Below are 24,117 nucleotides of genomic sequence, written 5' to 3'. Positions count from 1 at the left end.
TCTTTTTCCTATTTGGATTTACATTATAATCTCTATGTATTAGCTGTTTGTCAACAATTCATTACATATTTGTGAGATCTAATTTTTTTTCTTTAAATTGCTACATAAAGTGTTAGACAGTGTTAAATTTTCAGCGATCTTCAATTTCCAGCCGTTTTCAAATATTCGACGACTCCAAAATTCTAATCTTTAAAAGGTAAGTCTATTTAACAAATTTTTAAAATTATTAATATTCACTTTAAAGTAATAATTTTAATATAAAGTTCTCAATTAACTATTAATTTTGTTTTCTTTATTTATCTAAAATTAATATTGTACCATTTTACTATATTTAGATTATATTTAAATTTATACTTTAATTAGTGAATAATTATTTTTACAATTTAATTAACCAGTTGATTTAATTTTCTATTTTCAGTTATGGAGCGATATTTTAAAAAAATATCGGATGTTACTAAGCCAATAATTCCACCAAGAAATCAAGCAGAGAAATTAAATGTTGAGGTGGAATCAAGCGATCAACCTACTATTCATGTTTCACTGATACCAATTGAGATGGAGATTGATTTAGATAACCTTCCCAGCGATCCTGGATTACGACCAAATATAATGAGTTATTCATCTGACGTGAGAGATCAAGTTCGTAGAGAATATTTATTAAAAGGACCATGTCAGCCGCGACAACATATTTTTCCTCAAAGGATGGATGGAAATCGAAAGCGTAAATTTATTGTCACTTGGTTTGACGAATTCAAGCCTTGGTTGGAATATAGTATCGCAAAAGATGCTGCATTTTGTTTATATTGCTATCTTTTCTCAGCTGGCCGCAGCGAAAGGGGCCATGATGCTTTTGTAACAGAAGGTTTCAGTGCCTGGCGCAAGAAGGAAAGGCTGCGAGACCATGTTGGAGACCATGACAGTGATCATAATAAATGTAGGTTGACTTGTCAAAATTTGATGAATCAAGCTCAGCACATTGAGGTATGTTTTTCTAAACAATCCGAACAAGCAAAGCTTGATTATCGTTGTAGATTGAATGCATCGATTATTTGTCTACGCTGCCTTATGATGCAAGGATTGGCTTTTAGAGGGAATGATGAAACTGAAAACTCACTGAATCAAGGGAATTTTATCGAGCTTCTAAAAGTTATTGCTTCATGCAATGAGGATATCAATAAAGTTGTTTTAAGTAATGCTCCTGATAATCTTAAACTTACAGCTCCTCATATACAGAAAGATATTATCAATGCAGCTGCAATTGAGATAATAAATGTTATAATTGGAGACATTGGGAATAGTTTTTTATCTATTCTAGTTGATGAGTGTCGAGATGTATCAATTAAAGAGCAAATGGGAATCGTTATTCGGTATGTCAACAAAAGTGGATGTATTATTGAACGTTTTCTTGGCCTTGTGCATGTTAATGACACAAGTGCTGCATCACTTAAGAAAGGCATCGATTCTTCGTTAAGGTGTCAAAACTACAGTTACAAGAAATGAGAGATAATGGGTGGGAAACTTTGTTATCTACAGTTTCTACATTCTGTAGCATGGAAGAGATAAATATACTGAGTATGCAAGACGTATATGCAACTCGTGGTAGATCACGACGTAGAATTGCGACAATCACTAATCTTCATTATTACCAGGCTGATTTATTTTACTCCGTGATTGACACTCAGTTGTATGAGTTGAACAATCGTTTCAATGAAGTGAATACAGATTTGCTTCTATCGATGGCATGTTTAGATCCAAAAGAAACGTTTTCTGCATTTGATAAAATTAAGTTGATACGTCTAGCAAAATCATATCCAAGGGATTTCTCTCCAATTTCTCTAATTGAACTTGAATGTCAGTTGGATAACTTCATTATTGATATGCGCTTGGATGAAAAGTTTTGTGAAGTGGTGGGAGTTGCAGGTCTCGCTCAAAAGATGGTCGCGACAAGAAAAGACGACGTTTTTCCATTGGTCTATTTGTTAATAAAATTATCTTTAACTTTACCGGTTGCTACTGCTACAGTGGAAAGAGCTTTTTCTGCCATGAACATTATCAAGAGTCTGTTGCGCAATCGAATGAGAGACAAATTATTAAATGATTGTTTGGTAACTTATATTGAGAAAGCTATATTTGCAGGCATCACCAATGAGACGATTATGCAACGATTTCAAAACATGAAAAATAGAAGAGGAATGCTATGATATTGTATAATATAGTGATTATTACCTTTTCTATGTTAGTATTAATTTTTAATAATTTTTTTTATAATATAATACTTAAAATTGGACCCTCCTGTTTGATATTCCTGTGTCCGTCACTGACTCTAAGTTTAAACGTACAAAAAACACGAAGAAGCTAGAGGGCTTGTATGATCTAAAAGGGAAAGTAAGATGTAATTATGCTCAGATAAATAATAGAAAAAGTAGATGAGCTTTAAGAGTGGATGTTATTTCATAAATCTTTTGCATGGCCACAATATGGTGGAATTGTGGACCAACAACTGCCCATAGCATAGCAGCCCTGCCCTTCTTTTTTTATTGCTCATTTTTTGTTGTTCAACGACATCAACACATAATGTACGGCATAACCATCTAATCTTTGTCTATCACAACAACCCTCCAAATCTGTCATTTCTGTTCTAATCAATTATACCAACTTATTGGACAGGGCAATCTACTAATGCAATCTCAGGTTCTAGCAAATTCAACACTGTTAACTATTGGCTCAGAGGGAGAAATTCTAATGTAGACTCATTCCATCACGTCATCGGTAGACTAAGCCTATCGTCAAATAACACGTCATTAAAATGATGGTGATCTTGCAATATTACTATTCAAATGTGTAAATAAGTAACAAACGAATTTGGTAAGTATTTTAAAAATTAAGTATGTTTTTAAACTTTTCTTCTAGTGCCACGTCACCCGTTTAACATTTGTTTGTCAAAGTCAAACTTTGAAGGGACTTTTTGTTCGATTTTAAAAGGATTTATTTGTGCCAAAAATAAGTTAAGAGGCTGTCTTATACTTTTGAGTATACTTTGAGGGTTTTTTTTATACCTTTTACTGTTAAATAAAGAACCATTAGACTCGAGCAAGGACAAATTTATGATGTGGCGGACCCATAAATTTTATATAAGATGGACAAGATTGTACCGAAAATTTATAAGATGGATAATATAAAGAAGTTAAGGTGGTCAGTGCCTATTAACGTATATGTTCATACATTTTCAGAGATTCAAAAATAAAGTGGTCAACTTCCCATCATAAACTCTTTCTAGGTCCACCCCTGAATTGATGAATAAATTTAAAGTATAACTATTTTCATCTTTTTTTTATTTTTATTTTCTAGCTTTTTATTATTTTATCGTCTTTTTCTATCACCTACTAACAGTCAGAATGGATTTCGAAAACTTCACTTAATGTTCCTTTAATGTTTGTTTTCGTAATCAAGATTACCATGCCCTACTTTTAAATCAGTGTGGAATTACGATTTTTCTAGCACAGACTTAACCTTCATTCCATCTTTAATCTTTCTGGATGCCGGGGCTTATCCTTCCTCTAGTCTTAAATTCACTACAAATTCTACCTTCATATTTGAAAATTTCAGATGACAATCCGAACTAAAACCTACTCTAGGTTTAGAGTAGTTACGCCCTTGCCTTAAACACATGCCAATACTTAGTTATATTTATCTTATGTCCTTGATTGTTTCAATCAAAGTTAATCATAAATCCTATAAGCATCACCTACTCAATTTGAATTCCTCAACAGTAAAAGAATTTTAATGCTACAATTAATAAGACATGATATATAAGATAGAAAGAGAGAGACTATATAACCAATGAACCTAAAAAAATATCTTGCAACAAAGTAATATGCAAAAATGATAAGTTTTGAATAGAATTGACCACTACTACACTAAGGTACACAGAGACAAAGAGAAGATTACCCAGGTGAAGCATATGATTCTTGCCTAGCTACTATGAGTTACTTACAAAAAGTATTTGGTACTAACCTATGAAATTAGAGACTTCTCCAAACAATTTGTACAAAGCATATCAAGCCATATAATATCATATCATTACATTAGAATCTGTACGTGGTTTTTTGTCTCTTGCTAATCCCAATTCAAGTGGGGAGATCAATCATGGAAAATAAAAGTGAGGCAACCATTACTCTTTCATTAAAGGAGATTGAAAAAGATTGGTAAAAGGAGACGTTTGTGGAAGATAATGAATTTTTCACAATTTGTTTGATGTCCGGCCCCCCCTCTAGAGCAACTTAAATTCACTCAATACAACAGAAACCCATTTGTAAAGTGATGAAATCAGCAGCAATCTATATCAAAAGGTGTCAAAATGGATTAGCAAGTTGTGTTACTATCGTATTGACCCACTTATATTAATACGATTAGGATTAATTAATCGTGTCAAAATTTTCAACCCTGACATGACACAAATTTTAAATGGATAACACGATATTATTAACATCTTAACACAAATGGTTAACAAGACTTACGTCATTGACACGACAAATACGATACAAAACACGGCTCATTTAACATGTAAGAATATTTAAAACATACAATATTTTATCTTAACCTCAAATTTGATAATAAAACGGGTTCGACGGGTTCAGAAATCGACTCATGACACGACTCATTTATTTCGAGTTATAAAGAGTTGATACGTCTTCGACACGAATCCGCAAAGAGTAGTCACAGATCCTTCAAATTTACATATTTGATGGATAGGGTTACAGAATCAGCCCATTTTACACCCCTCAGGATTTAACTTAAAACAACAACTACTAACTTAAATTTTGATGATAAATCATAGTAGAGCAAACTATTATGAGGTCCTCCATACATGCCATAGTTTATACTTTTGTTCCTCTTATTTGAAAATTAAATGGTATGGGCTTCATTTTTATTTTTGTCACAGTTCGTTCATAATCAACTGAATCAAAAGACTTCACAAAAAGAAATTTAAAATGCTAATTTAGTCCTTAAACTTAGTTTTGACACAAATATGATTAAATTTTAAAATTCAATGACTTAATAAATACAATTTAGCTACTTTTTACTTCTCTTACTTTTAAAAAATTAAATTTTCTTTGTTTCTTATATTTTTGTACTTCATTCAAGTTTTAAAACTACAAAAATAAAAAAAAATAAAAAAATTAAAAGGACATACTAAAAATATAAATTTAAAGATTTATTTGATTTTTACAATTTTTAACTCGTTTGACTAACAATAAAAATGGACAAAATGGCTAAACTGAAGACAAAAAAATGAAGAACTATATCGTTTTATTTTTAAATAGAAAAAATCAAAGTGTAAAATAAAACATATATGGATAGCCACTGAGTAATTTGCTTATTTTGATACCATTAGCTCTATTTGTCTATGAATTATAAATTTATTCATTAGCCGAGCTTTGTCAGACTAAAAAAAATCCAACTGAACTTAAAGGTTATAATCTGATCTACTAGGATTAACAACAAAAACTATCCAAAATATCACTTCATTTGTAAAACTACGTTGTAAGTCCAAAAATTTCATCATTACTCAGATACTTCAAAAACATATCGTTGATACATCTTTAATAGATCATAATGATAAGGCGTCCAAAAACTATTAGATGTTAAATGGAAACTGCTCTAAAAAACATATTTTAAATTTTTGGCCGGTTTAAATTATCTTGATAATTATTTATATTTACTACTCAAGTTTGGTCCCTATATAATATTTAACTAATTACTAAAATTCAAGTTTTCTCAAAAAAAAAAAAAATCAAGTTCATCTATAAAAGAATTAGCACTTTTTGCAGGTTCAGGCTTCAGGGCGAGCTTGAGACAAAAATTAATTACACGACGTTTAGGCCCATGATCATATCTAAAAATGATAGGCAGAGTTTGTAAGTATACATTTGGCAAAATTCATATCAAGGTTCCTGTACAACAAGTGTTTTTATTTATCCGGTTATAAAAATCAATTAAATTCGTTAAGTTCGCTTATCAACTCCTAAGTTATACCATATATGAAAAAATTACATGTACACATAAACAATACAAAGTAATTCAAACATAGTCAAACTATCAAGTCAAACATAATCTCTCAATTGAATAATGTTTGGACATAATTTCAATGATAAGTAAATAAAAAGTTTTACCGGCGACTCATACATTGTAAACTAACAGTGTATAGTTATAATTATTATTATTTTTGCTCAATTTTTATTCAGATGAAGATTTACCAATTAAGTAAAAATATAGAGTTGATGAATCTTAATTGATAATTAAAGACCGCGTAGACAAAAAAAACACTATCGTACAAACAACCTTATAATAGGTTCTGCCTTTCTCTATCAACTGGGGTAAACACCAATGCCCACAAAAACACATTTTTCATTCAATCATATGATCGGATAGTACCATTGTATATGCAACAAAGTAACTTTTAGCTAAAAGTGTCGGTACAGGGCAAATCCCAGTAATTAAGAACTATCAATAACTCCTCGGAAAAATAAAAAAAGACCTATCAATAATTTTGAGTTGGAAATAAAAATAATTTACTCATAACTTTAAGCAAATATCATCTAATACAGCTCATACTAGCAAAAGCCATGTTAAACAGAACATCCACTTATAATATGAGCAAGACACGAAACTTAACAAATTTAAATTTCATGTAAGTAGACAGTATATCATAAACAAAACTAATCCAATTATTACCCAGTATTTCATATTTAAATGAATTAAGCAAGCCTAATCTGTCTAAAATAATCAAACACGATTAAATATTAATATATATATATATATATATATTGTATTATATAATTATAATATTATTTATATTGATAAGAGTTAATAATTTTCTTTAAGTTATATTAAATAAATGTATAAATTAAAGTTAACTAAATAAAAATAAATGTGTTTATGTATATCGAATAGTATAATCTGCATTATAAACTTATCGTGTTTGAACTTTATATATAAAATAGAATTGTTAATTGTATCATATTCGTATTTATAGTAATCATGTTTCGTGTCTAGACAGTCACGGCATATTTAAGACCTAAAGACACAAATTGTCAGATCTAACTCATAGGGGTGTTTAAACCAACAATAAAAATTTCATACTATTGAAATCAAACTTAACCAATATTATAAAAATACTAGTTATGTCACACTAAACCAGTCGTATACGGCCTATTTTTTGGTACAGTTTTTGCCAAAACAGAAATAAATTTTTTACTAAACCCTAACCGAACCAAACATAACCAGATTTATCCGCTTCAATTCGGTTATGCTAACCATTATCCGCACATATACAAGACATTTACTATTCCTATTCATAATTGAAGAAAGAGGAGGGGGGCATAACAAGAAAAAAAGCGGCATCATATGGATTTTTACAGGTCAGCAATTCATACAAACTATCACCTATTTTGAATTAATATGAAAAATTGAGAACAAATAACGAATTACAAAGAAGAAGACTAAACAATCAGTGTGATATAGAAGGAATGCAGCACAGAAAATTCAACGGCATTCCTTCGTGCAGCTAAATCAATCAACTGGCCTTAAATTTGCATACACAGAGAAGCAGACCATTAGAATGTACCTTAGTTTAGTTGCATATGATATGATCAAAGATCATTCACTTAAGTTGCAGGTACGAAGGTACGGATGATCATACTTGATGTACTTGGTCCAGTATGGCCGATATCTTGTCATTGCTATCTCCAGCCATGGCTTCATGTTGCCGTTGTAGTGAACTACTGCTGCACTGTCAATCTCTTTCCGATCAATGCTCGGGTTGTAACCTAATCCGAGCACATGCCAAGACTTTTGAAGTGGATGTGTCAAACCATAAAATGTAATCAGGCCAGGAGGCAATGTCCCCAGCTTCCAGAGTACCCTATCTTCATTCTGATAGGGTAAAAGAATCAGAATACTATAAGGCACCTAGAAATATACTACAAGGAGATTCTAAAATCAGAAAATACAAATTGCAGAGCAAATACTTCTAAATCATGGGACAGAATATAAACTGTACTTAGTATAACATTAGTAGAAGTGTAGAACTTCTAGGTAAAATGTAGAACCAACTTTATGAACTCGAGATAAGTTGATCTAGGTAAAAATATGTTAAATCGACCAACTGCATATCCCTTTAAAGTGCACAAGAAACGTATGTGCACCAAAGGAGAACCAGTAATAGAAGAAAACATAAGAACGGTCACTAGACACCACAGCTAAGCAGCAAGCCGGATATTAAAGAGACGAGATCTCATATAGACTAACTTTCTATTTCAAAGTATGATTAGAAGTAGAAACACATAAAATGGATACCGCACGAGATACCATATACTTACCATATTTTGCCACCTGTGATAAATGCCAGTTATATCCTTCTTCTTCCATTCAACGAGATCAAACATATTCATCCCATATGCCCACCCACAATCATTGGGTTTGAAGTTTCTAGCGATATGGGGATTTGTAAAATTTAGGTACTTATCAAACCTGTGAAAGCTTTCACCACAAGTTTCCACTGCCCCGTTCACTTTTCCGTTCAGATTTACTGACCATAATCCAGTTAAATCTTTCTGAACAACAATATCATCATCAAGAAACAGAATCTTATTTAACTTTGGATATACCTCCGGAAGATAGAACCTCAGATGATTAAGCATTGAAAGATACTTTGGGTTCCTATATTTCAGGTTAGAAGAACCAGATGCAAGAGAGTTTGGATGATTTGCCTTGAAGTAATAATCTTTCATTGCAGCAGATTCTAGCTGCCTCAAAACTGGACAGTAAGATGCATTAAGCCACTTGAAGTCGTCAACATTCTCAACATGAATTGCAGCCTTTCCCGGGGGATTCAATAAAAACCACATGTTCATAGCTCCAAAGTTGAGTTTATCAGTAACAAGATGAAATACATGTTTAGAAGGATCCTGCAGAACAGCCAAGAAGCATACTTAAGCAACAAGCCGAAAAATCCATATTTCAGAGATGATAAAAAGAATTTGATCCAAATCCAAATTCAGCACATAAAACGTTGAGGATTATAGCCATTTAATGTGAGGAATAAAATGGGAATGGGAAATATGTACTTTATATATCGTCTGGTTGGATAAGGAATCAAAACTGGAATCAAACATGTTTATAGTTATTTAATTTACTAAAATGTTTCAAAAAAAATTTACTTAATAAAATTTTATAATAATTTCTTTTTATTGTCTTATATATGAAAAATATCAATTTTGATTATATTGACTGTTTTACTTTGATCCCCATGGAAATGAGAAGCACATTCCCTAGAGGAAAAGGGGGCATGAGTAGATTTCAAGAAATAAGAAGCTAAGGGAAGAGGGGGCATGAGTAGATTTCATGGAAATAAGAAGCTAGGGTAAGAGGAGGCATGAGTAAATTTCATTGATGGGATCATTCCCATTCCAAATCTATTTGATCTTAAGTCCTTAACAACAGATAACGAATCAGAATCATCCCATTCCCATCCCATTCCCCCTAAATTTTAGTGAACCAAATGGCTGTGTTAGTCCTTTTAGGTCAATTTGCAATAGAGCACTCATAACACAGACAAAGAAATAACCTTTGCATTCGTGATGGTTGAGTTGACAACAACTGATGCAGCCAAGACATTGTCCGAGAAGAGTGCATAATGATATAGATTAGGATCTTCCAGATTCTCACTTCTGGGGAACTTTCTCTTCTCTGGAGACAGGAGATAGTAATCTATTGTTAGGCGCATAGACAAGCAATGGATTCCATTCGGAACAGTTTTAGCAGCCAATTGACTTAGGAAAGTGCTCTGTTTTTTTAAGCTCCTAACTTGCTCATCTGCTGTTTGAAGCATTGCTCTAAGCTTTGCGGTAACCAACTTGCAGTCAAACAGCTGCTCTCTTGCTTTTGCCAGAACTTGGCCCATAGCTTTTACTTTGTCAGACGCACTATATACATAAAATGTACACGTTAGAAACTTCTAATTTAAAAAAATGGCAGCTATCAACAATCATCATGGAGAGGTAAAAAGCGCAGTTGAAAATAGAGCAAATTCATGGACAATGACATCAAAATTCTGTTACCTGCGTTGCAGATCAGCATCAGCTGTTGCCTCTCCCACGACACGCTGACTTTCTTTAAGCCGAGCCTGCAATTCTTGATGCAGGTCAAGTTTTTCTTTCATCTTCGCTATACCGATATATACCCTTGCCATTATCATTTGATCTCGCATTAAACGTATAGTTACATCAGGGTTCTCATTCTCATTGTCTTTCCTCCATATGCTGTACTTCCCCAGATAAGCAGAATCAACCAATTTCGTTCTTTCAATGGCTGCATTCTCAAGTTTTAAAATCACTTCATTATCTTGCCGCATCAAGTCAGTTGCACGCTTTTCACGCCTTTTCTCTCTCAGTTGCTGCAAAATTTCACAAGAAATAGTTTACAACTTGAATACTACATCAAACTGACTCTATTGATTACCTTGCCATTTTTAGAACAGCAATAGTGGATAACCTAGGTGATATTAAATAACATACGCATGAATGAGACATACCCTTCGAACTTGTTTATCTGGTGTGTCAATGGACTGAGAATGAACTTCTGCAAGAAAATAACAGTATGATGGCGAGTCAAAATGTAGTCAAAAAGACAAAAACGATTTGCAGATGGTTCACTGGACGACATTGTACCCGAGAAGATGTTCCCTTTGCCCTTGGGTGGTGCTTCTTGCTTGAGAAGAGTTGCTGTGTTGTTTAGCTACAAGACAGACAATAACCCAAAATATATATAATCAATAAAAATTACTTCAATTGTCAAGAAACTTACATGAACAATTAGCGGTAAAGGATATATAAACAAGTACATCAGATTCAATCCAGATCATGATAAACATTCAAACCTCAGAAATAGCACTGTTGTCGACTGATGTTTCTACCCCAATAACTTTCCACGAAGCTGACAAATTGTTTTTCCGGAAAGAATCCAGACTCAAAGGTCCAAGATCAGCTGTGCCTGCTGTGACAACGTCAATTACCTATAAAAAATCATTTGAATTAGAAAGCCATGTGATTATAATGTGCCGACCCCCACGCACCAACATACATCACGTCAACACCTTTACAATTTCCTATTCAAATAATCATTAAACTTGCACTTGCCTCTTTCGAGAAAAGGGATTTCATGTGTTGCAATGCTAGCCGCTCTCTCCAATCCAAATCCTGCGCCACTCAACCATTTTTTCCACTCCTTAGACAAGTGCAAAAACAAAGTACAGAAACTTCCAATCCAATTTAACAAAATATAAGAAGTCAATGATTTAAAGAAGCTACCAGCTTGTTGTAACCAACTGGAAGATTATTTTCATCTGCACAAGCAACAACAATCACTTAATATGAACAAAAAACCATTAAAAAAATTCAAGAAAAATACAAATAAAAAAAAGTGAGTCAATTTAACTATAGTGAGCAAGGTGAAACTTAATTAAAAAGATTAGCATTGTTCTACAAACTTATGAGACTATCTGATCAAATAAAAACATGGCAGACACGTGTGAACTCACAATCACATGAACAATTCAAACAAAATAGCATTAACAAAAATTGCACAATTTCATAACGGTAACGGCGTAAGATCTAATACAGAGTCAAATTGAAAATTACTAGCAGTGGAAGAATAAAAGAGTAAAGAGCTCACCGTTTAAATCACTTGCATATAGACCTCGACCGACAAAGAAAATCAACGGCGCCAAAACGGAGAAGAAAATAACAAGAGCAATCGGCAATCGAGATCCACCGCCTCGGCTTCTGTTAATTCCAGAGCCTGATAATCCTCGCTTCAACGCCATTGCTCCAAATCAAAACAGAACTCCTACAAAATAATAATCATCACGAGCATAAAAACCTAATTATAACATTTCCATAGCCAAAAATGAAAATAAAAAGAAAGAATCAGAGAGTTTTACTGTTGGATTAGAGATAAGATCTAGCGGGAGAGCATTGGTGAGCGACTGACAATGACGAGCTCAGTGAGCGAGTCGGCGAGTGAGTGCTGACTAATGGAAGAAACGTGTGAATGCAGATGGAATTTGCCGGCAAAAATTGGAGTTAAAACCAGAAATTTAAATGCAAAACGAAAGAGACTGGTGTCGTTTGATTGGATCAGAGTGAAAAGAATGTGATCTTCGTTTCCAGGATTTCGCTCGTCTCTGTTGCTGATTTTTCTTTTATTTCACTGTTTATATATGGAGGAGGAAAAATAAAGGATCAGAACGATGTCGTTTCCATTACATTTTGGCGTTTTGGAGAAGAGTGCGAGGAGTGCCGACCGACAAACCCAGCATCATATCTTTCTTTCAACGAAATGACAAATTGTAATTTTTGTTCCTAATTGGGAGTAAATATCAAATATCATTACAAGCGGAAAATTTAAGAGCAAATTATTATGAGACCCTTCATATTTGATATAGTTCACATTTTAATCTCTCTTTTTCAAAAATTAAACAATATGACCCCTCATTTCTGTTTCCGTCAACAGTTTAGTCCCTCTATTTATTTTTGGTGTTAGTCAACGAAGTTAAAAAACTGAAAAGTAAACTAATTTTCAAATATGAGGGACGGAATCGTTGACAAAAACAAAAGTGAGAGACTAAATCGTTGGCTAAAACAAAAATGAAGGACCATATAGTTTCGTTCACTTTGTTGACTAACACCAAAAATAAATAGAAGGACTAAATCGTTGACAGAAACAAAAATGAGGGGTCAATATCGTCTGATTTTCAAACAAGGATTAAAGTGTGAATTATATCAAATATGAGGGGTGTTAAAGTAATTTGCTCAAAATTTAATTACATTGTATTTTCACTTTGACGTTGACATATTTATGGGTTCAATCAAGTTGACCTATATTTTCTCTAATATTTAGAAATTAGATAACTAAAATTTTACTGTAAATCCAATTCTGATGAACAATGGATGGGAAATCTTGATAATATTATAATCATGAAATGAAAATAAAATAAAATTCTGAAAGGGAAAGACCACACTAGAGTTATATTATTGATGCACACATACAACAATAAGTTGGGTTTATTATATTCCCCTCTGCTTAACAATATCCTAAACAAATTTAAACTACATGATACAATGATGCTTGTTTCTGGCTACTTATAAAAAGATCATTTGCTAGCACCCCATCTCTAGACGATTAATTTTTCGGTCATAACTTTCCAGAGAAAATTCACCCATCAGAAATCAACTTGATAATGCACCACTGAAAATCCCAGTAAAATCTTCTTTACAAAATTGCGACGTCCAAATAGTCTCCAATCTGAAAAAGTGAAAAAACATGTTATCCAGGATTCCAATTTGAGAACTAAGGAATAACATATGATGCAAGAAAGAATATCGTCTGTTACCTGGAAACCAAGCTCAGCCAGCGCTTTGCTATCGTCTAATTTTCCATTTCTATTGGAGTAGGTTTTTCCCACCTTCATAAAAACAATAACAATGTTTTCCAAAATGAGAACCTTAATTATAGGTATTGGCTGTTGGAACCTCAAAACAGCTCAAACTTTCTTGCATTAATCATACTATAATTCATTTCACACCTAAGAGACTTCCCTATTTCCCTTATTCTTAAGTGAGGTTTAGGAGTTGGCGTATGGTAGATGATAGAAAGGAACAGTAGAAAATGAAAAGGGCATGTTAGTTTTATGGATCTTTACATGCGCATGCAGCAGAATATGAAAATAAAAAATCATTGCATGCACTCAAAAGGGAGTAAGGAAAGGAGATTGACTAACCTCTCGCACCACAAAACGACCATTTTTGTCAGGATATACAAAAGCAAATGAAAGTCTAGCATCTCTTCTCCTTGCTGCTGGAGCCACCTCTTTGACCTGTAACAGAGTCGCAGCAAGTACGGAACCAAAAGGATTACACTCAAAATTATTCAGCACAGAAAACAGCCATATGAACAGAGAAACGATAATTTCTAAAAAAATGTGCTCAATAACAAATCGAAATCACACTCACACAAGGTAGAGCCTAACAGGAAAAAGAAAAGTACCAGCCACTTTGTCCCACTAAGTGATTCAACATAGGATACAACTAGCACTAGAGACTATATTAGAAAATATTTAAAGACAATTCTATAATGTCACGCTAAGTAAGTAACCAGGTTTACAAATAAGGGAAATAACAAATTAAGAAGGTGCCTTGAAGTCTTGGCCATATTCAAGCTAATAGAGAAGCACGTCCAATGCAATTGGGAGTATCAAGACACATAAGCAGTGTGAGTGGAAATTGAAATTAAGAAAATCAGGTAATTCGGTCATTTATTAAGCGACAGTGACGCTTTAGCTGGAATACACAGGTGATGCGATAACTCAAATTCACTCATCACTTCATAACCAATAAAATACTTCCCAACAATCTTTGCCATTTTAGCCACTTCAAGAAGTTTGAACTGTCAACTACAAGTATTCCTAGATTCCTTCAGCTGCTACAGCACTGTTTTAAGATCCACGGTGCTCATAAGCGGATAAGCCTATAAGCAATAATGAGATCACGATGTTTCTCCTACTTCCAATCATACTAATGCTAAGCTTCAAGCCACTCGAAAACCTCAAAGCAATAGTAATAAAGCTACCTATAACATGTTAATCAACAGAATATGGGTAAAGTAACTGTACGAACCAGATCAGTTAACTCCCGAAGATTTGCATCTTTCCATGTATATATTTGAACCTCATCCTTGGGCTCCTTGCCTCTTACAGAAAAATCTTCCTTCGAATGATGACTCCCTATCTGCACCAAAAGATTATAAGAAACTCTAAATTTGATCATGATTATTCACAAACTCAATAATCATTAAGTTGATTAATTCGACACAAATTGAAAAGCATAAACACAAATTTTAAACAGCAGTAACATACCTTAGTAAAAACACGAAGCAATAAAGGACAGGTCTACAAATTCCAATTGCAAGAAAGAAAAAGAAATGGCATTAGGGTTTTGATTTAATTGAAACCCTAGAAAATCAATCAAAAGTAATTTAGAAAAGAGAGCGCGTATACCTTCTCGCGATCAACGGGTTGAAGGGGCGGCGGACCTCGAGAAGGCGGACCTAATGGCCTTCCGCCGGGTCTCTTCTGTAAATCTGATAATCCCGCCATTTATTCTGAACTTCAATCGGAATGAAAGATTCTGACCGTTCGTTATTTTTGTACTCTTTGCTGCCGGTGAGGCTCAGCTCCAGAAACTCGGTGATTATTGATGGAGCATTATGGGCTCCTGTATTTGGGCCAGTAATTAGGCCTGTGGGCTTTTTAAGCGTGCACTACTTGGTTAATTGCACCTTTTGCCCTGGAAACTGGAAAATACTTTCTTTTTTTAATTAAAGATTATAAAGATAAATATTTACCAATAACTATAAGTGAGCAACTCCAAAGTGAAAAATAATTACTTCAAAATTTAAAACAATCATTTATAAGGAATATTTTTTAGTTGTCAAATGGATTATTCATCATAGTTAATTGAATTACGATAAACATACTTAAATCTAATTTTTAAAAATAAAAAATTAGCTTAAAAATATTTTCTGAAATTACAGCGAACTTTCTGTTATTATTAACAAAAATTGATTGCATTTATAAGAGTGATATTCCCCTAAAAAAACGATATTCTATGAAAACAACTTTAATCGATTTCTTAAATAGGAATATGATGGAACGAGAGATAAAAAGACAAAGAAAAATACACCAAAAAACAGGAGCTACACCATATACTGGTGGTTGTTTCTTTTTATAAGTGAATGCAACGAAAAGAGCATATATTTTACAAAATTTTATCTGTAAATAAATAATAATTAATTTTATATTTTTATAATCAAAAATATTTATTACCAATTAATAAATAAATATTATTTCAAAATTCATTTCACTTGCAATGTTAAAACTAATCATCACAGGTTACATAATTTTCCATTTATAAAAAAATATATGTCTATATACAATATACATATAGCATGCACATGACAAGTCCATAACAATTGAATGAAAATATGTTTTAGTATACAACATTGTATTAACATTCTTGATAAAAATTGGCATACATTCATAAGTTCATATTTAATACTCTACATAAGAGTTTTGCAATATATGCAATTAATTTATATTTTTGGAGAACAATATTTAGAAGGTTTTGAAACTGACTTTTTATATCTTTTTCCATTTTTGGTGTTTGGTTCTTTAATTTAAAGAAGGAATAAAAAATTGTGATTAACCTCCTAGAAGCTTATTTCAATAAAAATCAAAGCATATCAAATTAGTATCATCAAAATGGATATGGAAAATAATGTCACATTCCAAACTCCATCACTGTAGAGACAAATCCTGAGGAAGATTAAAAACCACATATACCCCACCCCACATGATCAGAAACAGAGATAAGGACCCATTTGCAAACAAAGCATCTTTATGGCTAACTTTTGGAATAAATGTTCATTTTGCTATTAAATTAGATCAAATAAGGTTAAATGCATGGTTTTGGACAAAAGTCTCTTTAAACTCGGTATTGTTGGAGCGTAATATACAAATTGGCGATGAGAGAATAAAAAGAGTCCAAACGCTAATTTTAAGAGTGATTTTGTTCAAAAACACAACTTTGACCTTAACCTTTTTTTAATGCAAGTTTAAAGGGAAAAATAAACCTTTATTGGTGATTCTTATCTCGATATTTCATATTTTTTCTACCAAAATCCTTTGATTATAGTTTAAAACAAGAAAATCACTAATTTTAAATAAGTATAACGAGAAATTTTACCATCAATTTTGCACATTTTCCGTCCAAAAATGTAGATATGGATGCTATAAATATCTAAAAAAAAGACACGTCAATCTGCTAGTCAGTCACCAAATTCTTCTTCAATTATATTTTAAAATGTTGCATGTATCTCAACATAGCTTTTTAGTTGTCTTTTTGCCGTGTTTCTTTAAACATTGTTATACATAAATTTTTATATTCATAGCGCACAAGTCACTTAGTATTTTTGGATGTAATGCATAAAATTGACGTAATAACTAATTCGTTACACCTATTTAATTACCATAAAATTTCTAACTATAAATAAAGTAAAAGGACTTTGATGAGATATGTGTGAAATATTAGGGACTATAGGTGAAAATAAACTCCATCGTTATGGTTGGTCCAAAAAACACATCAACCCCATATAGGATACATATTTTTCACCGATTTTTTTTTTGTGCAGAACCAAAAGTGAAGTTTAATTTAGGAAAAATCAAATGAATATAAGATTTGGAAAAGAGACAAAAGATAATTCCAAACAATTTTCCAATTTGACCGAGTACTTATTTTTCCCTATTCATTACAAGGAAACAAATAAACACATAGCATATGCTTAGAGTCTCACAATTGATAGTGAAGTTTTTTTTGAATTGCAAGAAACAGAAAATTTTGCATTAAAGACAACCCAAACTCACCCATCAATTTTTTCTATAAATGGTAACCCTAACCACCACCACTCACTACTTTTTTTGCAAATAGGTCCCTCCTCTACTCTGCCTTTGTCCTTGTCTCTATTGGTAGTTCTGGATCCACTAAAAAGAAGAAATTAAATCAATAAATAAATTATGTGTGTCACTTTAATGCTATGACTCGGGATTTTTTTTTCTTTTTCTCAAGCTGAATCGATGTTGATATTATAGTTTCAACTAATTTCAAGGAAAAACTCTATGTATTCACATGGATATCATATGGGCACGCCAATACTGCTAATTCAGTTCGATGCGAATAAAATCATGAGTTGTATGGCCTTTTTTTTTAAAAAAATTAATACAATTTTTTAATTTTACAGTTCAAAATTTGAAGTTTTAAATTTTTCACAATTTAAATAATCAAATACAAATTTGATCAATCTGTATTAATGTGTAATGCCATCATCCAAAAACAAAAGATGTAATAAGATGAGTTACAACTTAGGATGGATAAGTAATTCATGTTGGTATATAAGCATGTTATTTGTAACTCAAAACTGAAACTAAAAGCTTATTATATATGGCATAATAACATAATAGTTGAGCCAATTTTATGCTAACATTAACACATAGAGATGTATATATTTAGCTCTTTGTTGACATAGAATGAACTAAAAATATGAGAGCGTGAGAAGCACGTGCAGGATTATAAAGGATGAAAAGTTAGTTTCAAAGTTGAAGTTGAAGTGGGAGGGGTGTGATAGGGAAAAATCGACCACCTCAAGTGGTGTGGGCTCAAGTTTCGTACTCCTTATATATTGCGACAGATAGGAAAATATGACAAAAATGAAATATGGAAAACATGGAAAAAATCAAAATAATTAAACTTGTATCTCTAACTAGTGACAGATCCATAATTTAACATTAAAAGAGTCAAATAGCAATATGTATTATATAAAAATAATAATTTTTAAAAACAAAAATAGTCGAATTATAAAGTATAAAAAATTTAAATTTAAATTTTATTATTTTAAAAAATGGAACGAGCCATAGTCATTCATGCCTCCTCTCTTCATCACTGTTTCAAACCAAAGACTAGATTTGATTAATCTTTTCAGCTTGTTTAATTAATTTCTTCTCAATTAAAATTATAAAAAAATTGCATTTTTAAATGTTTTTTATTTAATATTTAAATTGTAAAATTTAAAATTATTACAGTTTTTTCAAACACTAAAGACTTACTTTTTATGTGTCATATATGAAAAATATATTTGAACTATTTTTTTTAATGAAAAAATTTAATTTGAAAAATAGATAAATTGAAATTGAAAATTAAAAATCAAAATAAAACTAATGATTTTGAATGTTCAGAATATAATTAAAATAATTCGAAAATGTGAGATATTTTTAAATAATTAAAATTAAAATTGCTAGGTGTGAGTTTTTTTTTTGAATACAGGTGTGAGTTAATTAACTTCAACGTATAAGTTAAGATTCCGTGAGTGTGCACACTAGTCCTTTTTTATTATTTTTAATAAGGAGAAGTTCTTTTTTTATGATTTTATTATTCATCTTAATTACACCTAATGAGCTTTTAATTCCGAAATATTTTAAAATATTGCTCTCTTTTAAAGTACTTTTTGATCTTTGCGTAGCTAATATGGGTTAATTTATTTGTATGACCACTAATTAATTCATCAACAGTTATCCTTATATAGGATATTAAACTCCCTGGATGACTAAACTTATCTATAATTATAAAAAGAGTATTAAATTTTATTTTGTTACAAAAAAATCACTGAGCTATACCTTTTATTATAAGGGGTTCACTCATGTAAAACGATATTGTTTTTACTGACATAAATTACAAAAAAGTACATAAATCAGTGATCTTTTTGAAATATAAGGTATAATTCGGTGACTTTTTTGTAATTCACGAGAAATTCAGTATCTTTTTTGTAATATAATAAAAAAAATTATAATAGAAAATATAATTTGGCGATCATTTTGTAAAATAATAAAATTTAATATTTTTTTTATAATAATAGATGACATGTAGAGTTTGATATCCTCCTTATATATGTTGGCTTCTTTTTTTCTTCCTTCTTAACCGTTTTCTGCCCGTTTTGTCTATCTCTATTAATCTCATTTTGCCAAATTTTCCAATATTCTCCTGATACTTCTATAAATGAGAACTATATATTATGAACCATTTCCCTTCTTAATCTGTACGTCATATATTTATATTTAATGAGTAGGAATTAATGAGTAGTAATACATTTATAGCCATGTACAATCAGCTATATATAGATATAGCAATTAAATTACAGTGAATTTAAGATGTGAAGCTTAACGATTTTCAAATTCAAATTCTTTTCCTCAAGCAAAACTTTTTGTTTCTTTCTATATTTTCTTAATTATTTAAAAAAATGTTAAAAGTATTTTTTTTTAAATAATATTTCTCTCAACTTCTCATCAGCTGTTTATAAGTTGGAGTTTTATTAAGAATATATATATATGATGAGTTACTATAAAATTAGATTCTATTTTTGTAAATAGCTATTCTACTATTCCAACCAAAACAGTTGCATTCCAATAATTCATTACATTATTCTTGCATAAACAAAGACAATGATGCTGATCTATCAGTAGACATTAATGTCCTTTGTTGGTATGATGATGATAATGAAATTGCCCTAGCTATATTTTCAGCAATATAATAATTTTATACATATATGTTTGCTTGTTTAAATGATAAAGAGTATTTGTGAATTTCCTGTATTTTTATCCTTCGCATATCCTCTTTCTAATTCAGGTCTCACAAAGATACAGATTATTTGACATCTTTCGGTTGTTCAATTAGATAGTGAAATCATAATTTGTGTTTATTAATTGTAATTTTTAATCTATAGTTTTTGTAATTTTTTCTTTCTAGAATTGTGTTGCACGTATTTACCTAGTATGAATGAAATTTTTATTTTTGTTCAAAATACAATGTTCCGTCATATTCCATGCTCAGCAAATCAAGAAGCACACAATTGGGCTCACACACAAAGCGTCTTCAGAGACGACCCTAATTTATTGTTTCTTAGTTTTTCTGCTGTTTTTATGTTTTTTATCTATCTATGTCAAAAAAAATTATATACAAATAATTATTAAAGAAAGACGAATTATCTAATTGATAAAAACAAAAAAGGCAAATTAAATTTATTGATTTAAATAGCAATTTGCCCCCTCAACTTGTATAAGCAATGGACAACTAATCATTGTAAGCTAGTTGTTCTCTCAATTAGCACTTTGACCCTACAATTTGTAAGCTAATTTATAATAATATGGTTAATTGACATAACCACCAAATTTAAAACTGATTTGCCCACAAAGTTAATATATAAACTAATTGCCTATTGCTTACAAATTGAGTGGAAAAATCGCTATTTAAATCTAAATTTATCTATCCACATTTTTAGTGCATTTTTCTAATAGCAAATTACTTTAAGGCCCTTCACATTTGTCATAATTTACAGTTTGATACCCCTTTTTTGAAAATCAAACGATTTGGTACCTTAGTTTTGATTTTGTAAACTATAAGACCCTTCTGTTAAATATAGGTACCAAATCGTTAACGGAATGAAACGCGAGGTAACAAATCGTTTAAAAATGAGGTACCAAATCATTTACAAAATTAAATCTGAGGTACCAAAAGATATAGTTCAGTGCCCATTAGAGTAATTTGCTCTTTTTCTAATATATCATGATTTTTAAATTTTATCAGTTTTGTTTATCATCTTTTCGGTTTTTGCTAAATATAATCACGCCTCGTTTGAAACTGGCGTGTCACAACTGTACATCCGTCCGTACAAAATTTAACATGTTTGGTGTATACAACATCACACTATATTAACTTCAAACAGGTCATGAATATATTTGAAAAAAAATCATCAAAAAATAGTGTATCAAACTGGTAAATTTTAAAAGAGATCGATCTTTATTAGCTACAAAATAACACCAATGTTGAATATCTGTACTCTGTAGGTCGCTGTTTTTTTAAAATTACAGAAAAGTCACTAAATAATTTTTTTATTACAAGATGGTCATTGAATTATATCTTTTGTTACAAAAGAGTGCACCATATAAAACGTATCGTTTCACGCATAAACGCAACATTGTTTCTTATGTGCCAAGCCAAAATTACAAAAGGGGATATAGTTAACTGACCTTTTTTTAATAAAAGGTATAACCCAATGACTTTTTGTATTTCACGAAAAGTTTAGTGTTTTTTTTGTAACAACAGAAATATTTTTGTAATAAAAGGTATAGTTCAGTGACCATTTTATAAGAAAAATTTATTTAATGACCTTTCTGTAATTTGAGAAAAGTTTAGTGATCTATAGAGTTTAATATCCGTATTTATTAGAATCTAATAATGTCGAAAGAGATTGATTATTAATGAAATCAAATTAAGAATAAAATTGAAGGTGAAGACAATTGGAATTGAATTGAATGAAATTAAAAGAAGCCAATAGAATTAGAATTTTACAATTAATTAGTGCTGTCTGGTTTAGGTGGTAGTAGCTTACTAGGTTTTGTAAGAAATCCCTCTGCAAAATTTCCTAATTTGGTGTTAAGTTTTCAAAGAAAAGCAGTCGGTGGAGACAAAAGCTACACTAACTTAAAATAGCATTAGATGAAGACATTGTTGACTAAATTGATCATCTCTAAAATAGATTCTAACCAAAATAGGCACCAAATTTGGTGCAATATTGATGGCAAATTTATCCTTAGAACAGAACCCTATCCTTATGTACTACCATCTTAATTAATAAACAAAAAGCTGTTTCAATGCATGTTCAATTCAAGGGTTAATTGTACCAATTAAGATAGTATTGGAGTTGTACAACATTATATTTTTTGAATTTGTTATTAATTAGGAGAATCAATCTAAGTGCTAAATAAGAAAATTAATAAGATGCTTATATAAGAAAAAGTAAATTTAGCTGAATTGGCAAAAAGATCGATGTTCCAAAAGATATCAAAACAAGATTGATCTTCTTAATTTTCTAATTTTTTAGTGTAAAAGAATAGCATAATTAGATTATTTTAGTAATAAAACTCTTTAAGTGTTAGGATCGCCTTTGGTGGAACTATTATGTAGAAGTGCCTATCTCATATTTCTCCGAGTCTTGGTGTACGAGTTCTTATTCCGACGTGTAGTAGAAGTTTCAATAAATCATCTAATTTATTGGCCGAGAAGCGACGAGTAATTGATAAGTTTCAATTGCTGGCCGATTTTCGATCAAAATGGACTCGTAAAACGTATAATTAGCACACTTAAAATTTAAAATAATTATAAAAATACCATTAGATTAGTTTTCGATCCAATTTTTTCATAAATTTCATACATGCATCCAGAATACCGACCTTCTATTGGTACCGACCTTCTATTCATCCAACTAGTGGTAGATTTAGGATTTTATTTTCAGTTCGTACTTCTAACTTGAATTCACTACAAATCGTATCTTCATTTAAAAAAAAAAATTGACGCGAGTTCGGGCTAGAGTTTACACTAGTCTTAGGATAGTTCCGCTACTAAATCTAACCAAACCCTACTAGGTAAAACACATTTTTCTTGCCGGAATGCTAATGAATTAGTGGCTAGCTATTTGTAAAGGATGATTTTAAATATAAAACATAATGTAATTTCAATTGGAAAGTAAAAAGTCAAAGGAATATCATATTTGTGAGTGTGATGATCAAATTTATAGGCTTTTGAAGGTTTCACTTTTCATCCATCTCTGTCTTGGGGCGGCTTTAGTAAGAATGAGAAAACTTTGCACTTTCACCCTTTGTTTTGCGTGTTAGGTCACATATATGCCATGAAAATCCACCCTAATGCCGCCACTAAATCAATTTGCTTCATTTTTATTCTACTTACTTTTTGGTAAACCAATTTCTAAATACGTTATATAATTAAATCTATTGGAATATTTCCTAAAATATTATTGGAATATATGAATATTACAAAATATTACCGATGTCTGTCCGAATTTCGATTGGAGATAAGAATTTTGCTCTAAATCCGTCGGTAAAATTTGATACCAGATTGATGACTTATTTCCCGACGGAATCCATATAGATATAGGTACTGCGTCGACAAATGTTGAAGCCCTTCTCCATTGTTAAATAGTTGCTAAATCCTTTATTAAATTAATAATTAGCGATAGCGTAGCCAGTAACATAAAGACGCTTATGTACTGGCTACGTTATCAATTAGTGACAAATTTTAGTTATATTCAGAAAGTTAGTCAGAAATCTATTGTTTTTTTTAGTACGAGAATATGAGGTGTCATGAACGGATTTTAATACAACACTTTTGAGCATTCCACATCAATATCAATACCCACTCGAGTCGGATAAGTCTATTGTGGAGGTAAACCTCTAACCTCAAATTTTACGGCTGCATACATGGATACGGATCTCGCGACTTCACTTGATCCAAAAGATTGTCTTAATAATGAATTTATCATTAAAATGACTGCAATATTCTTAATTGTTCATTTAAACAGACTCATATTAGAAAGTGTTAA

At 31.3% G+C, this 24,117-nt stretch overlaps 3 protein-coding genes across 3 annotated transcripts; 1 reads left to right on the top strand and 2 right to left on the bottom strand.

The window, feature by feature from the left end:
- Positions 1 to 420: 420 nt before the first annotated feature.
- On the top strand, positions 421 to 1,500 carry LOC126687947 (uncharacterized). Its single transcript, XM_050382499.1, has one exon. The coding sequence runs from the start codon at positions 421 to 423 to the stop codon at positions 1,498 to 1,500; it is 1,080 nt and encodes a 359-aa protein (XP_050238456.1).
- Positions 1,501 to 7,383: 5,883 nt separating this feature from the next.
- On the bottom strand, positions 7,384 to 12,367 carry LOC126687154 (polygalacturonate 4-alpha-galacturonosyltransferase). Its single transcript, XM_050381568.2, has 11 exons — positions 12,002 to 12,367; positions 11,734 to 11,907; positions 11,370 to 11,404; positions 11,199 to 11,258; positions 10,940 to 11,074; positions 10,731 to 10,797; positions 10,595 to 10,641; positions 10,122 to 10,456; positions 9,629 to 9,986; positions 8,382 to 8,969; positions 7,384 to 7,935 (listed from the first exon to the last, which is right to left on the bottom strand). Exons 2-11 carry the CDS (start codon positions 11,882 to 11,884, stop codon positions 7,660 to 7,662), a joined length of 2,052 nt encoding a protein of 683 aa, XP_050237525.1. The 5' UTR covers positions 11,885 to 11,907; positions 12,002 to 12,367; the 3' UTR covers positions 7,384 to 7,659.
- Positions 12,368 to 13,059: 692 nt separating this feature from the next.
- LOC126685777 (histone deacetylase complex subunit SAP18) lies at positions 13,060 to 15,299 on the bottom strand. The gene is made up of 6 exons (XM_050379734.2): positions 15,116 to 15,299; positions 14,975 to 15,007; positions 14,736 to 14,846; positions 13,841 to 13,936; positions 13,454 to 13,525; positions 13,060 to 13,365 (listed from the first exon to the last, which is right to left on the bottom strand). Exons 1-6 carry the CDS (start codon positions 15,212 to 15,214, stop codon positions 13,333 to 13,335), a joined length of 444 nt encoding a protein of 147 aa, XP_050235691.1. The 5' UTR covers positions 15,215 to 15,299; the 3' UTR covers positions 13,060 to 13,332.
- Positions 15,300 to 24,117: the final 8,818 nt, after the last annotated feature.

This window comes from Mercurialis annua, linkage group LG6 (genome assembly GCF_937616625.2).
Source record: "Mercurialis annua linkage group LG6, ddMerAnnu1.2, whole genome shotgun sequence".
Classification (NCBI taxonomy): Eukaryota; Viridiplantae; Streptophyta; class Magnoliopsida; order Malpighiales; family Euphorbiaceae; genus Mercurialis; species Mercurialis annua.
Note: the sequence above shows the minus strand (reverse complement) of the source record. Positions and strands in the feature narration are given on the sequence as shown.

Excerpts from the sequence above, each read along its gene's own strand:
- LOC126687947 (XM_050382499.1), top strand. The coding sequence starts at position 421 with ATGGAGCGATATTTTAAAAAAATATCGGATGTTACTAAGCCAATAATT.
- LOC126687154 (XM_050381568.2), bottom strand. The coding sequence starts at position 11,884 with ATGGCGTTGAAGCGAGGATTATCAGGCTCTGGAATTAACAGAAGCCGA. Across the intron at positions 11,075-11,198 it reads AATCCCTTTTCTCGAAAGAG|GTAATTGACGTTGTCACAGC; the intron begins GCAAGTGCAAGT and ends GATTTTTTATAG. Across the intron at positions 10,798-10,939 it reads ACAACAGTGCTATTTCTGAG|CTAAACAACACAGCAACTCT; the intron begins GTTTGAATGTTT and ends TCTGTCTTGTAG.
- LOC126685777 (XM_050379734.2), bottom strand. The coding sequence starts at position 15,214 with ATGGCGGGATTATCAGATTTACAGAAGAGACCCGGCGGAAGGCCATTA. Across the intron at positions 13,937-14,735 it reads TTCGGGAGTTAACTGATCTG|GTCAAAGAGGTGGCTCCAGC; the intron begins GTTCGTACAGTT and ends ACTCTGTTACAG. Across the intron at positions 13,366-13,453 it reads TGGCTGAGCTTGGTTTCCAG|ATTGGAGACTATTTGGACGT; the intron begins GTAACAGACGAT and ends TCACTTTTTCAG.